Genomic DNA, 16,982 nt, shown 5'->3' on the forward strand with positions numbered 1-16,982 from the left:
TTGATCTTCCTTTTCATAAAATAAACAGATTGATCTCCCTAAACCTCTCGCTGTAAGGAACTTTGTCCAGCCCTAAAAGCAGTTGGTGTGGTATAAAGGAACTTGAAAAACTAGTACGCTTAACAGTAAAAGGCAGGGTGGGAGTAAACAATATTTATCCCTGTTACCCCTTTCCTTGTGGATAGGTTATTTTAATGGTGTATTGCAAGTTCCTTGCTTCTTCCCCTGAAGCGTCTGGTACTGGTCACTGAGAAACCACTGGACCACTAACCTGGTTCAGTATAGCAGGTCCCATGTTCCTGACACCACATATTCATGGTTACAGCAGCTCATGAAAAATAACAATTGTACTTCTGTGTGATCTTCCACCCAAGGATCCTGCCAAGCTTCATGGGCATTATTAGCTAAGACTCACGGCCCCAGTGTGAGATAAATAGGTATTATTATCCTCATTTTACAAACTGGAGCACAGAGGTACAGAGAAACTAAGAAATTTCTCCAAAGTCACATGGGAAGTTTGTGGCAGTGCTGGGACTAAAACACAGGTCACCTGGAGCTGAACATAAACTACAAGATTAGCTTTCCCCTCAAACAGTTTCAAAGATCTGGAAGCCAACCTGAACAATTAAAGAAATTAACTTTATTCATTAGTTATTTCATATAGTAAGTAAAAAACAATGGGAGTTCATGAATAAAATCATGTTTAACTCATAAGGAATTATATACAGTACCATATCTAAATTTATACAGTGTCTGTACTTTCTTACAGTGTACTCAGGAAGATAACATATTATTTTTCTCAGTCCGAAAATTAAATAGAATTTTCCCCCTCTAAATAACAGATTATGTTTCCAGTTTATATTATAAAAAATTTTGCTAAAAATTGAGGGTGAGATTTTCAAAGGTGCCTAAGTAATTTAGAAGTGTAGGTCTGATGGAAAGTCAATGGGATCTTTGCTCCTAATTTTTGAAAAATCCCATCCAGAGGCAACACGCAGAGGAGAACTGCATCAGTACAAATAACTCAGAGACTATATCTTGTTTCCACATGTTGAGCCTCAGATGATTTAGACAGCAAAAGATTCAGACACATTTTGGTTAACTTTACAATAATATCGAAGTGTCTGTCTAAAAAAAGTATAATAAAATATGTGGGGGAATGAATGATATTGAATATTAAGTTCTATTAACTATAGTCTTGTTTATTAAAATAGTTGTAGAACCTGTTAATATCAACGAGCTGCTGGTGTATTCACTCTGTCCCTTTTCATTTATTCAGTCATGCATTCAACTCATTGTTCACTGAGACTGTTTATAGATTATGTTTTGCAATAGACCTCAAAGAGTGAGGCAGCTGAATGCATACGATAGAAAATAGAAAAAGGCATTGCAAGGTTAACAACAATTATCCAAGGTTCAAAGCCAAAAACTATTTCTTCCAGTCCATTGTCATACTCTGGGCGGCAACCAAATGCTGGTGGAATCCAAAGCTGCATGGAAAGAAAACAACACTGGTATCAGTCATCATCATCTTCATCACGTGATGCTTGCCTATAGTGATTGTGGTATAACATACTCATTCCTTCGATACTGCAAATGAACCAATATCATTTGGTGTCAAAGATCACTGAGCCCAATTCTCTATTCACATGGATTTCAGCAGTTACTCCTAGTTTATTCCAGTGTAAGCAAGTGGAGAATCAGGCCCTCTGTCTTGCTTAAAGCTAACAGATGTGGCCTGAGTTCCTTTCCACATAGTACATTAAGAGGTGGCTTGTAATGCAAAACTGTGTACTTACAATATAATGTATATTGCTTAGTTCCATAGCAAGATTTCTGGAAAGAACGGTCAGTTTTTAGGGCCAGATTTTAAAGGTATTTAGGGGTTGTTCCATTCAACATTCACAGCCTAAGTGAATGAGACAAGTAAGTCCTATTTTCAGGAGTTATTTAGGCATATAGTAGACTAAGTCCTGCTGACTTTCAATGCAACTTGGGCTCCTGAGGGCCAGAATTTTAAATGTGTTTAGGTGTCTAAAATGCAGATAGATGCCTAGTGGGATTTTCCAAAGTACCCAGGCAGAGTTAGGTGCGTAGGGCCTTTTGAAAACCTCACTAAAAAAGACCTGTCTGCATCTTTAGACACCTAAATATCTTTAAAAATCTGGCCTCAGGCACCTATCTTCATCTTCAGATACCTAAATAACTTTAAAATGTTGCCCTTGGGCCTTGCAGTGCTGAGCAGAGCAATGCCTAAATACCTTTAAAACTGGGGCCTTAGTGACTTTTATAAAACAATTCTACAGCAAGTAAATGAACCCTTATCAAGGAATTCTTGTCTCAATGTGTGTACATAATTAATAGTTACTTTAAGGAGAGCTACATTTGTGCACTGAGTTGACAGATAAATAAACCCCTTAGGCCACGTTACACTGAAGTTTAAAAAAAAAAAAAAAAAATTCCCCCAGGTGGTATCACAGGGACAACTGAACCGGTCTTAGCACTAGCGTGAGCCCTAGTATAGACAAGGATCCCATGGAAGGGCCCACTTTTACCATCATATTAAACCTATAATTTGGGGCTAGTTATTTCACAGAATATGGTCCTATCTTGGAAGGTGATGAGTGCTTTCAGTTGAGGAAGTACAGTATGTTGCAGAATCAGGCCCATAGTGTTTCTGGTTTGGGGAAGTTGCGTGGGTGGGAAGTTATGAACACCAGAGTTACAAACTGACCAGGAAACCACAGACAGCAACTGGTCAGGCAGCAACAGAGTTTTTTTCTTAAAGCAAATACGGTACAGTACTGTATTAAACATAAATTATTGAAAAAAAGAGTTTAAAAGATTTGACAAGGTAAGGAAACTGTTCCTCTATTTGTTTCATGCAAATTAAGACTGTTAAAAGCAGCATTTTTCTTCTGCATAGTAAAGTTTCAAAGCTGTATTAAGTTAATATTAAGTTGTAAACTTTTGAAAAAACAGGCACATTTTGTTCAGTTACGAACAACCTCCATTTCTGAGGTGTTCATACCTGAGGTTCTACTGAATGTACAGTACATTTTTACATAACTACGTACAAAGTTTAGCCTAAAAATGTAGTAATTGGGGAAGCAGCTGCTCATACACAAGCTAAAAAAAGGGACTTTAAGGGGTTTTGTATTGTCCATGTCCTCAAAGCAAATCTGTTTGGCAGAGCAGGTAGTAGCACTGGCTAGTCACCCACGTACAGTCTCACCTGAGACTCGGACAGCTAGCCCAGGCTGCTGCTAGCACCACTCAGACTACACTGCTATTTTTAGCACACTAGTTCAATCAAAAAGTTAATGCATGTACCCAAGCTGGAAATTACATCTCCAGCTACAGTGTAGATGTACCCTAAAAAGGAAACTGTGAAGTCATAATGATGTGGCTATGTCATCATTCTCAGAATGGAGAGGGGGCAGGCTGACTGACATGTAATGGCAGACAGCTAAAAAGTGACAATTTTTAAGTGCTTATATACAAATTCTAGAAGTCTAAATAATAATATGGGTAAACTAGAGTTCCTTATATTAAATGAGGATATGGAAATAATAGGCATCACAGAAACTTGGTGAAATGAGGATAATCAATGGGACACAGTAATACCAGGGTACAAAATATACTGGAAGGACAGAATAGGTCATGCTGGTGGGGGAATGGTACTATATGTAAAAGAAAGCATAGAATCGAATGAAGTAAAAATCTTAAATGAACCAAATTGTACCATAGAATCTCTATGGATAGTAATTCCATACCTGAATAATAAGAATACAGCAGTAGGGATATACTACCGACCTCTTGACCAGGATGGTGATAGTGATTGTGAAATGTTCAGGGAGATTAGAGAGGCTATAAAAATAAAAAAACTCAGTAATAATGAGGTATTTCAACTATCCCCTATTGATTGGGTACATGTAACCTCAGGACACAGAGATAAAGTTTCTTGACGCTTTAAGTGACTGCTTCTTGGAGCAGCTGGAACCCATAAGAGGAGAGGCAATTCTTGATTTAGTCCTAAGAGGAGCACAGGATCTGGTCCAAGAGGTGAATATAGCTGGACCACTTGATAATAGTGATCATAATATAATTAAATTTAGCATCCCTGGGGCTGGCAAAACACCACAGCAGCCCACCATGGTAGCATTTAATTTCAGAATGGGGTATTACACAAAAATGAGGAAGTTAATTAAACAGAACTTAAAAGGCACAGTGCCAAAAGTGAAATCCCTGCAAGCTGCATGGAAACTTTTAAAGACAGTATAATAGTCTCAACTGAAATGCATACCTCAAATTAAAAAACATAGTAAGAGAACCAAAAAAGTACCACCATGGCTAAACAACAAAGTAGAAGAAGCAGTGAGAGGCAAAAAGGCATCCTTTTAAAAAATGGAAGTTAAATCCAAGTGAGGAAAATAGAAAGGAGCATAAGCTCAGGCAAATGAAGGTAAAGATATAATTAGGAAGGCCAAAAAAAATATTGAAGAACAGCTAGCCAAAGATTCAAAAAGTAATAGCAAAAAAAATTTTAAGTACATAAGAAGCAGGAAGCCTGCTAAACAACCAGTGGGGCCACTGGACAATCAAGATGCTAAAGGAGCACTCAAGGACTATAAGGACATTGAGGAGACACTAAATGAATTAATCGGGCTTCACAGCTCAGGATGTGAGGGAGATTCCCAAATCTGAGCCATTCCTTTTAAGTGACAAATCTGAGGAACTGTCCCAGATTGAGGTGTCATTAGAGGAGGTTTTGGAACAAATTGATAAATTAAACAGTAATATGTCACCAGGGCCACATAGTGTTCACCCAAGAGTTCTAAAGGAACTCAAATGTGAAATTGCAGAACTACTAACTGTGGCTTGTAACCTGTCATTTAAATCCGCTTCTGTACCAAATGACTGAAAGATAGCGAATGTGACGCCAATTTTTAAAAAGTGCCCCAGAAATTATCCTGGCAATTACAGGCCAGTAAACTTGATTTCAGAACCAGGCAAACTGGTTGAAACTATAGTAAAGAACAGAATTGTCAGACACATAGATTAACATAATTTGTTGGGGAAGAGTCAACATGGTTTTTGTAAAAGGAAATCATGCCTCACCAATCCAATAGAATTCTTTGAGGGGGTCAACAAGCATGTGGACAAGGAGGATCCAGTGGATATAGTGTACTTAGATTTTCAGAAAGCCTTTGACAAGGCCCCTCACCAAAGGCTCTTAAGCAAAGTAAGCTGTCATGGGATAAGAGCTAAGCTCCTCTCATGGATCAGTAACTGGTTAAAAGGTAGGAAACAAAGGGTAGCAATAAATGGTCAGCTTTCAGAATGGAGAGAGGTAAATAGTGGTGTCCCTCAGGGGTCTGTACTGGGACCAGTCCTATTCAACATATTCATAAATGATCTGGAAAAAGGGGTAAACAGTGAGGTGGCAAAATTTGTAGATGATACAAAACTACTCAAGATAGTTAAGTCCAAAAGAGACTGCGAAGAGCTGCAAAGGGATCTGTGATGGGGCATCTGCCCCACACTGGCTCATAAGGGGTTAATAGAGCCCTAGGGTGGCTGTGCAGGAGACAGACAATTAGAGAGGGGCTGCGAGGAGCAGCCAATCAGGGCTGGGCTGCCCCATATAAGAAGGGCTGCAAAGCAGCTTCAGGTTTCAGAATAGCAGCCGTGTTAGTCTGTATTCGCAAAAAGAAAAGGAGTCTCTAAGGTGCCACAAGTACTCCTTTTCTTAGAGCAGCTTCAGTTGCTCCCTGGAGACCAAGGAGGAAGAACTAGATGCCTTGAAGGAGGAAGAATGCTAGCATTTTAGACAGAGCAGTGCTGGGCAGGATCAGGGGAGTGAGAGTGAACTCCTGGCTGACTGCCAAGACTGGCATGCTGAAGCCCTGAGATAAGGGCAGAGATGGGGCTGCGGGGAAGTGGCCCAGGGAAGTAGACTGAGACTGGAGGAGACGCAGCATGTGGCTGTCATCTACAGAGTCCCTGGGTCCTCCCCTCACTCCCCCCTCACCACTGAGGAAATGGCTGGACTGAGATAGTGTCCCCGCAGAAGGCAGGATGAGTGTGGCACAGCCAGAGGGCTGTGTCCTGAAGGGGACATTGCAGTCCTTGGAGGGAAATGGGTCTTGGAGCAGAAGTGATGGCGGTGAGACGCTATCAGAAGAGGGCACACTCTTAGCAGAGCTGATCCCTGGGGCATCCAGCAGGGGGTGCTGCAGTGGCAATTCCCACCCCATCACAGAATCTCACAAAACTGAGTAACTGGGCAACAAAATTCAAAGTATAAATGCAAAGTAATGCACATTGGAAAACATAATCCCAACTATACATACAAAATTATGGGATCTAAATTAGCTGTTACCACTCAAGAAAGAGATCTTGGAGTCACTGTGGATAGTTCTCTGAAAACATCCACTCAATGTACAGCTAACAGAATGTTGGAAATCATTAAGAAAGGGATAGATAATAAGACAGAAAATATCATATTGCCCCTATATAAATCCAAGGTCAGCCCACATCTTGAATACTAAGTGCTGATGTGGTCTCCCCATCTCAAAAAGGATATATTGGAATTGGGAAAAGTTCAGAAAAGGGCAACAAAAATGATTAGGAACAGCTAATCATGGAACCACTTCAATATGAGGTGAGATTAATAAGATTGGGACTTTTCAGCTTGGAAAAGAGACGAGTAAGGGAAGATATGATAGAGGTCTATAAAATCATGACTGGAATGGAGAAAGTAAATAAGGAAGTGTATTTACTCCTCCTCATAACACAAGAACTAGGGGTCACCAAATGAAATTCATAGGTAGGAGGTTTAAAACAAAAGGAAGTATTTCAACACACAACACATAGTCAACCTGTGGAATTCTTTGCCAGAGGATGTTGTGAAGGCCAAGACCATAACAGAGTTCAAAAAAGAACTAGATAAATTTATGAAGGATAGGTCCGCCAATGGCTATTAGCCAGGATGGGCAGGGATAGTGTCCCTAGCCTCTGTTTGCCAGAACCTGGCAATGGGTGACAGTGGATGGATCACTTGATGATTTCCTGTTCTGTTCATTCCCTCTGTGGTACCTGACATTGGCCACTGTCAGAAGACAGGATACTGGGCTGGATGGACCTTTGGTCTGACCCAGTATGGCCGTTCTTATGTTATGTTCTTATCATAGAATCCTAGAATATCAGGGTTGGAAGGGACCTCAGGAGGTCATCTAGTCCAACTCCCTGCTCAAAGCAGGACCAATCCCCAATTTTTGCCCCAGATCCCTACATGGCCCCCTCAAGGATGGAAGTCACAACCCTGGGTTTAGCAGGCCAATGCTCAAACCACTGAGCATAGTGGTTGACTGACAACCAGTAAATTGACTGACAACTTTTGAGTGGCCAATATGAAATGGATTGGGAGTCTACTGGACCACTCTCGCCACTATAATAGTCACTAATTACATCCTGTCTTGTTAGCAGTCACAACAGAAAGACCAAGGATGGAGACTGAATTACTCTTTTCTCCTCTGTAAACCTATCTGAAACCTATCTTTTCTCCTCTGTAAGTAGTCCTCCAGATCATTTTGGGGGCACATTGAGAGGGCAGAGTTTCAGGGATCACTGCCTGTGTCATTCCTGTACTGTGGATAAACAGACTTTAGTCTCCAAGGTTAAATACCTTCTCCCATGCCTATTCCGCTTCTAAATAGACATTATTCCACAATGGTGCAGTCAATCCACCTCCTTTCACAAGCACTAAAATTCACTTATTATAAAGAGTAAAACTGAGTAACATTAATATTCTTCGTCTTGGTGGTTTTAGAGAGCTTTTTGGTATTAATTTTGTGAATTACATTCAAAATACCTTACCGAAAGATTACACAGGAATAAAAATGCTGCAATGTTCTTCAGGATTCTCCTCTTATTGTTAACTGAGTTTCGACTGTACGGTGAGAAATCTGAGGTTGAGTGTCTGACTGGACTGCTAGCTTGACTCCTGACTTCATCAAAACCATCACCACCACTTCTTTCTCTCATGTAGATATTCTCATTGAACATGTATGGAAACTTTCCATTGTCCATATCAGCTGCTCCATTGTAAATTTCTTTGTATGATGGGGTAAATGACAGAGTGCTCTGACTGGATACAGTTACTATTCGAAGAGTTTTAATGTCATCATTCACCTTTTCCTGTTCACGATGTATGGACTCAATGATAAAGAGGTTCTGAATATATTTCTCAATAATAACCAGGATGGAATAAGGCAGATTGTACCATGTGTATTTTGGATGGGCCTGGGCACAGATAGTCGCTAGGATAGAACCCCAAGAGAGGAGCCAGGAACCTGAAGCTGTGCCAATTAATAGGTCTGCATCAAGTTTCCTGGCAGGATTTTTTGAATTATCCATTGATCTTTCTTCTAGTCTGTAAATTAGAAGGGCGACAATTCCAGCTGCACACATAAGAGTCAGTACGGAGATAGCATATAAGTAAAACATAGTAAGTGCTAACTCACTCTTGATTTTCGAACGTCCTATCTGAATTAAGTACACGACAACGATCGCTATTGTGCTAATCAGCACAATCAGTCCAAAAATCGTGCCCACTGTTATGCCATGAAACTTGAACGGTATTTTGTATTGGTGGTGGTGTTCTACTTTGCGTCCAATATTCTTCCACAGGACATAGAGCATTGTGGATGCTAAAATATGATACTCTATGTTGAAGGGATATAGGTAATACATTCCTTGAGAAAATATCGAACAGAGAGTTGTTGTACAATTACATTGGGGTGCATGGTCATCTAAATCTAAAAAAGGAGAAAGAGATTAGATTTTGTTGTGCAATAAACGTTTTTTCTTTTAAATGAGACAACACCATAACAAGGAGAATGATGATTTCAGTCAGACAGCTCATGTCGTACATTTAGTCACCTGAAAAAAAAAATTAGCTGGGTGTTGGACACTAAAATCACTAGTCTAAGAGTAACTTTTGCACCTCCTCCAAAACTTGAACGACCGCCTTATTACAATTTCTAGGCAAAATCCTCATCAAAAGTGAATGTTAAAATTTCACACACATCTCTTAAAGTTCAGCACAGTTTTGATGAGAACAATGTATTTAAAATATTTAAGATTCCAAACCAGTAGGGGCTTGATTCTGCTGCCATTCTACAGATGAAACTCCTACAGTAGCTAATAGGAGTTTCATATCCGGAACAGATGCAGAATTCAGTCCTAACTGTGTAGGGCCTAGTTCCCCTTTCAGTTATACACCACTGTAACTCCACTGACTTTATTCCTGATTTACACCTGTATAAGTGACAGGATAATTGGTCCTTATATACTTACACTTAAATATTACCAATATTTTAATTTAAAATAAAATATTTAAATATCAATTCCCTTCCTATTTATCTACCAAACTGTGAATTATGGCTTCTACCAGCTGTTGTTGGGAAAACACAGGCTCAGTCTTGTCAGGCTAGTAAAGGAGAAACTAATTATCACTTTTATTTTGCATTGAATTTATCTGTAATATGTAAATTTATATATATGGGACACATTTTCAAACAGGTCACAACTATAGTGTACTTCGACTTTCTGCAAGCCTTTAACAAGGTCCCTCACCAAAGACTGTTAAACAAACAAACCAGCCACGGGATAAGAGTGAAAAGTCCCCTCATGGATCAGTAAATGGTTAAAAGATAGGAAACAAAGGTTAGGAATAAATGGACAGTTTTCACAATGGGGAGAGGTAAATAGCTGCATCCCTGCAAGGATCCATACTGGCACCTGTGCTGTTCAACAAAAGAACATAAGAATAGTCCTACTGGGTCAGACCGTTGGTCCATCTTGCCCAGTATGTCCTCTTCTGACAGTGGCCAGTGCCAGGTGCTTCAAAGGGGAGTGAACAAAACAGGCCACTTTATCCAGTGATCCACTTCCTGTCACCCAGTCTCAGCTTCTAGAAGTCAGGTGTTTCAGGACACCAAGTCCACATACACTATATCCATTGGATCACCCTTGTTCACATGTTTGTTGACCCCCCTCAAAGAAGTCTAACAGATTGGTGAAACATGATTTTCATTTACAAAACCGTGTTGACTCTTTCCCAGCATATCGTGTTCATATATGTATCTGATAATTCTGTTCTTTACTATAGTTTCAATCAATTTGCCTAGTACTGACATTAGGCTTACCAGCCTGTAATTGCCAGGATCACCTCAGTAGCCTTTTAAAAAAATCAGCTACACATTAGCTACCCATCAGTCATCTGGTACAGTGGGTGGTATAAGTGGTAGGTTACATCCCAGTTAGTAGCTCTACAATTTCATATTTGAGTTCCTACAGAACTCTTGGGTGAATACCATCTGGTCCCAGTGACTTACTGCTCTTTAATTTATCTATTTGTTCTAATACCTCCTTTACTGACACACCAATCTGGGACAGTTCCTTAGATTTGTCACCTAAAAATAGTGGCTCAGGTATAGTAATTTCCTTCATATACTCTGCAGTGAAGACCAATGCAAATAATTCATTTTGTTTTTCTGCAATGACCTTGTCTTCCCTGAGTGCTCCTTTAGCACCTCGATTATCCAGTGGCCCTACTAATTGTTTGGCAGGCTTCCTGCTTCTGATGTACTTAAAAAAACATTTGCTGTTAGTTTTTGTGTCTTTCGCTAGTTGCTCTTCAAAGTCTTTTTTAGCCTACTTAATTATACTTTTCAATAAATCGGGCTTCCCAGAATTTATGCTTCGCTTTTCCTCAGTTCAATTTGACTTCCAATTTTTAAAATAAGTCTTTCTGTTTCTAACCACATCTTTTATACTGTTGTTTAGACGTGGTGGCATTTTTTGGTCCTCTTACTTGTTTTGTTTGTTTTTGGGGAGGGGGCCTCTATTTAGTTTGAGCCTTTATTGTGGGTTTTTTTAAAACTTCCATGCAGCTTGCAGGCATTTCACTCTTGTGACTATTCTTTTTAATTTCATCTAACTAGCCTCCTCATTTTTGTGTAGTTCCCCTTTTTGAAGTTAAATGCTACTGTAGTGGGGGGTTTTGGTATTTCCCCCCTACAGGGATGTTAAATTTAACATTCATAAATGACCTGGAAAAGGGGGTGAATAGTGAGGTGGCAAAATTTGCAGATGTTACAAAATTATTCAATACAATTAAGTCCATAGATGACTGTGAAGAGTTACAAAAGGATCTCCTAAACTGGGTAACGGTGACAAAATGGCAGATGAAATTTAGTGCTGATAATTGAAAAAAATGCACATTGGAAAAAATAATCCCAATTATACATACAAAATGATGGGGTCTAAATTAGCTGTTACCACTCAAGAAAGAGATCTTGGAGTTATTGTGGATAGTTCTCTGAAAACATCCATTCAATGTGCAGCAGCAGTCAAACTAGCAGAATGTTAGGAACATAGATGATAATAGGGATAGATAATAAAAATAGGGATAGATAATAAAAATATCTAAAAAGAAAATATCATAATGCCACTATATAAATCCATGGTATTCCCACATCTGGAATACTGCGTGAAGTTCTGGTTGCACCATTTCAAAAAAGATATATTAGAATTGGAAAGGTGTAGAGAAGGGCAACAAAAATGATTAGCGGTATGGAACAGCTTCCATACATGGAGAGATTAAAAAGAGTGGGACCGTTCATCTTAGAAAAGAGACGGCTAAGGGAGGGTATGATACAGATCTATAAAATCATGAATGATGTGGAGAAATTAAATAGGGAGGTGTTATTTACCCCTTCACATAACACAAGAACTAGGAGTCACCCAATGAAATTAATAGGCAGGAGGTTTAAAACAAACCTAAAGAAGTAATTCTTCACGCAACACACAGTCAACCTGTGGAATTCATTTTCAGGAGATGTTGTGAAGGCCAAAAGTATAACTGGGTTCAAAAAAGAATCAAATAAGTTCATGGAGGATAGGTCCATCAATGGCTATTAGCTAAAATGGTCAGAGATGCAACCCCCATGCTCCCTAAACCTCAACCTGCCAGAAGCTGGTACTGGAGGAGAGGAATCGTTCAAATTGCCTTGTTCTGTTCATTCCCTTTCTCTGAAGCAACTGGCATTGGCCACTGTCAGAAGGCAGGATACTGGGCTAGAGGGACCATTGGTCTGACAGAGTATGGCTTTTGTGTGTTAATTTGGTTCTAAAATTTGACCCACAAATATTTGTGCCTGTGGGTTTTTTGTTTTTAGTGCAAACTACACAGAGGTGCAAACAAATAGAATTCTCAAATCATTACTTGGTGTGGAACACATGTTAATTCAGAGATTGACTCATGGATCACCTGCTCCAGTCATCCACAATTGCATGGACTATCTTTTACCATTTGCAATTGCATCTCCTCTGTGGCAACCACAGCCATTTATTACATAGAAGAGTAATACAGTAAAACCTCAGAGTTATGGACACCTCGGGAAGAATGGAGGTTGTCCATAACGCTGAAATGTGCGTAACTCCAAACACGACTTTATGGACTTCAGCTGCTGGGGGAGGCGGGTTGGGGCTGCAGTCGCGGGGGTGGGACAGAGCTCTGGGTAGGGGGCGGTCAGAGCTTCTGACCCTCGGGAGCACTAGGGCTCAGGCCCTTAGTTCTGGAGCGTACGCTGGGGCTCGGGGCTTCAGCCCTGTGGCTCTGCTTCCAGTTTCAGCCTCGCGGGCGGCGGGGCACCAGGGCTCAGAGCTTCAGCCCCATGGCTCCGCTCCTGGCTTCTGCCAGTGGGAGCGGGGCTCAGGGCTCCCCATGGCTCCACTCCCAGTTTCAGTGGGGTAGAGGGGACACACCAGAGCTCGGGGCTTTAGCTATGGGGGGAGCGCTGGGGCTGAAATCAGTGCTTCCCTTGTAGCTAAAGCCCCGAGCCCCGGAACCACCCATGGGGCTGAAGCCAGGAAAGAAGTCACCACTCTGAAGCCTCAGGCTGAAACCAGGAGAGGAGCCATGGGGCTGAAGCCCCAAGTCCCAGTGCTCCCCCCAGATCTCAAGCCCTGAGCCCTGGTCCTCCCAAGGGTCAGAAGCCATGACTCCCACCCTGCCCAGAGCCCTGACACCCCCCACCTGTGGCTGCAGCCTTAACCCCCACTCCCCAGCTGAAGCCCTGAGCCCCAGGGCTAAAGTCCCGAGGCAGTAAAGTATTTCCTTTTTTTGTGTCTCTGCGTGTCTCCACTGCTGCCTGATTACTTCCGGTTCCAGAGGGTGTCCAGTTGACTGGTAAGTCCAGAACTCTGGTGCTCATATCTTTGAGGTTCTGAATGTTTTGAATGGATTTTAGCTGTCTCTAAATGCAATTTAACAGATGGAAACTAGGAAGGAAGCCAATAACCTGCTTTCTGCTGGCCACTGGCATGTATTCCACAGACCACCAGTGCTCTATGCAGTACAACTGGAGAAAATCTCTGAACTACATATCTAAATACTGGATCTGCAGCAGCAATCAGGTAATGTGGCATCTGGATTCTATTTGTACCTATATGAGATAGAACTTGTAAATTGCAGGTATAAAACTGTGGATCCAATTTCAGAGGTAGTTTTTGAAAATGTGGACTATATTATTAATAGGGTGACAAGGTGTCCGGTTTTCGGAACACCCAGTCGAAAAGGGACCCTGGCAGCCCAGCCAGCACCAGCTGCTGGGGGGAGGTGGTGCCTGCGGGCGAGAGCAGCGCACAGAGCCACCTGCTTGCCTATCCCTAGGAGTTGGACCTGCTTCTGGGGTGTAGAGCGGTCTGTGGTGCCAGGACAGGCAGGAAGCCAGCCTGAGTACCCGCACTGAGCTGCTGACCGGAAGCTGCCGCAGGTAAGCCTGTGCCCCAGCCCCATGCCCCAATCCCCTGCCCCAGCCCTGACCCCCCCCAACCAGGAACCCCCTCCTGTACTCCAAACCCTCATCACAGGCCCCAGCCCAGAGCCCTGACCCCTCCTGCACCCTAACCCCCAGCCCTGAGCCCCCTGCAACCTGGAGCCCCCTCCTGCACTTCAAACCCCTCATCTCCAGCCCTACCCCAGAGCCTTTACCCCCAGCCAGAGCCCTCAGCCCCTCCCGCAACCCAACTCCCTTCCCCAGCCCAGAGTCCCCTCCCGCACCTTGAACCCCTCATTTCTGGCCCCACCCCAGAGCCTGCACCCCCATTTAGATTCCTCATCTCCTCCTGCACCCCAACCCCCTGCCCCAGCCCAGTGAAAGTGAGTGAGGGTGGGGGAGAGCAAGCCACCAAGAGAGGGGGAATGTAATGAGTTGGGGTGGGGCCTCAGGCGAAGGGACGGGGAAGGGGGCATGGCTTCAGGGAAGGGGCGGGGCAAGGGTGTTTGGTTTTGTGCCAATAGAAAGTTGGCAATCCTAATTATTAAGTATATTTTTTACCAGTTTTGGAATTTACCTTGAACTCTACTGGGAGCAATGGAAAATTGCAAACTAACTATTTTCAGCTAATCCTCAACAGAGGGAGGCAAAAATGTGGTTGGTTTGGGTTTTGGTTTTGAAAAACCAAAACCAGGGGTTGTCAAGATCCAGGTGCTACTGGATTCACTAGGAAAAAATATTTACACCAAAGCTGCAAGCATATTCCCTCCTTGCATATATCTGGCTCTCCTCCCCGTCACCTGCAGCGAGGATTAGTATGATTCCAAAAATCCTACAGAACAATTTTGGGAGCAGAAGAGAAGTACCCTCACTTGCAGAGTGCATTTATCTCCCATTTAAACTGCTGACTACCCTCAACTTCCCTTGATTTCATTGGGAGTTGAAAGCGCTCAGCACCTCAGAGGATCATGTTCATAGTTTGTCAAAGTCTGTGACATATTATCAGTGGAGAAAATTGTCCAGTATGAGAAGAGACTCTTATAATACAGAAGGCAAACCAGCACTGACATACAGAATCTTGACTTCGGTAGCGCTAATTGGAGGGGGCTGGGGAAGGGGCGAAGGAGAGCAAATGCTGCTCCACCCCATCCCGAAGGGTTTTGCACTTGCTTAAAGTTCCATAGGCTGCAGAGCAGGGAAGCAGGTGCACAGCCTGAGCACGTTGAAGCAGTGGTTCAATACTAAATAAGTACAGCTGCTGCCAGAGTGGTCTGGAACATCGCTTTGGCTGTGCAGTCGCAATGCCACTGAAATTTGACCTCCCCCCCCGCCAACCCCTAGCCTGGTGCACCGGAAGTCTGTTCCTGTACAGTGGAGTGCAGGGAAGTCTGCCGAGAATTCAACTCCTGGTGCCACTGGCTCATATACTGTGTTAGTAAGAGAGAGGAGAGACTCCCCAGTCAAGGAAGACCCTGCAGGAAGAGGACCAGAACAGGGTCCCGGGTGGGGGTGGAACAGGGTCTGGAATTTGCTTCCCCTCCTTAAGAAATATCTGCTTGGTGCCACCGGAGCAGTTCCATTGAATTCAGTGGGACTCCTCACCTGACAGGCTTTGCAGGATTGGGCCCATGTCATGAGAGATGCTTACCACTAGTAATATGGCAACAATTAAAATCTCTTTTAACTACATGCTTTGTTCAATTACCCTCTGTGCTTTCTTACTGGATAGGTGCTTTGAGGATTTTATACATCAAAATAAATGTTAACAACATGCCTTTTTTAGAGTCTGTGGACATTATTGTTACTCTGGTCCTGATTCACTAAGGTGCTGAGAACCGTCAGTTCCCACTGAAGTAAATGGGAGTTGCAGGTGATCAGGACCATTATTCTTATGTATGGACCATTGCAGGTGATCAGGACCTTATTATGTATGGTATGATACTTACCGTTGACCTGGTGGGATACCATATGTAAGGGGACTGTTGCCCCCTTACTAACAGTCAGTGGGAGTGTTTTGGTTGGCTAGCTCCCAGTACTAAAAGGGGAAGGGTCGCTGGGAAATCAGGACCCTGAGACTGACAGTCCCTAAGAACAATAGGGAGAGGCCAATGCTCCAGGTCAGCCTGAATGACAGGGCAGGCAGGCTAATCACGGAGTCAGGAGGCCAGGGAGATCCCGTCCTCCGTGTGAGCTGGATTTGCCTGGGTCAGACAGAGTGGGGCTGAGCTAAGGAGAAAGCAAGGGCCCAAGCTGAGCTGCGGAGCAAAGCTGTGCCAGATCCAGAGAGAGCAGACCCTGTCCTGGGAGCAGAGCTGCAGCCGCAAAGCCAGAGGCACACCCCAGAGAGAGCTGACTTGCCCTGGGAGCAGAGCTGCAGCAACCAGAGCCAGAGGGGCCAGAAAAGCAGCCCAGGAAGCAGGTCAGTGCTGGGAGCAGAGTCACGGAAGCAGCCTGCAGAGCAGACCTGTCCTGGGTGCAGGGCTGGAGCAACCAGAGCCAGAGGGGCCAAAGAAGCAGCCCAGGGAGCTGGAGGCAGAGCAGCAGCAGCAGTGCAGAGATAGAGTGGTGGAGCTGGGGCTGGAGCAGTCCGGAGCTGGGTGCGGTGAGCAGCTGAAGAGAGCGAGGGGGACCCTGGGCAGCGGGCCCAGCACAGGGAGACGCCTCAGCCAAGAGGCTCTGCAGGCCAGGCTTGGATCATAACCCCAACAGGGCGGGAGTGACACTGGGAAGAAGGGTCCTACCACTTAGAGCCTGAGAGCGTGTGGCCACCACCAGAGCAAGTGTCCGACCCACAGCATCCCTGCAGCACAGCCAAGGCCTGAGAAGAAGGCCTGGGTCTTACAAGGAACAGACTGTGAACTGCCCTGACATTCCAGAGACACTGTTTGTGATGTTCCCTGCCACAGAGCGGGGTGATGTGTTTCCTTTAGCCTTTCCCATTTTCCCTTATTCTTTTTAAAATTAATTGTTGATTAAATAACTTGCATTTGCTTTAACTTGTATGTAATGGTCAGTGGGTCAGAGAAGTGCCCATTGCAGAGAAAGTACCTCGGAGTGGGGACACCCTAGCCCCTGTCCTAGGTGACCACAGCAGGGTTGGGGGTCGAGCCCCCCAGGAATCCTGGGCCCAGC

General features: G+C 43.5%; 1 protein-coding gene across 1 annotated transcript in view; it reads right to left on the minus strand.

The window, feature by feature from the left end:
* Positions 1-830: 830 nt before the first annotated feature.
* OTOP1 (otopetrin 1) overlaps positions 831-16,982 on the minus strand; it is a 35,984-nt gene continuing 19,832 nt past the window's right edge. Inside the window, exons 5-6 of the mRNA XM_073340130.1 lie at positions 7,882-8,822; positions 831-1,490 (exon numbers count right to left, since the gene is read on the minus strand). Coding sequence (XP_073196231.1) covers positions 1,320-1,490; positions 7,882-8,822 — 1,112 coding nt within the window. The 3' untranslated portion in view covers positions 831-1,319. The remainder of the gene's footprint in view (positions 1,491-7,881; positions 8,823-16,982) is intronic.

Source organism: Lepidochelys kempii, chromosome 4 (assembly GCF_965140265.1).
Source record: "Lepidochelys kempii isolate rLepKem1 chromosome 4, rLepKem1.hap2, whole genome shotgun sequence".
In the NCBI taxonomy this organism is placed as follows: domain Eukaryota; kingdom Metazoa; phylum Chordata; order Testudines; family Cheloniidae; genus Lepidochelys; species Lepidochelys kempii.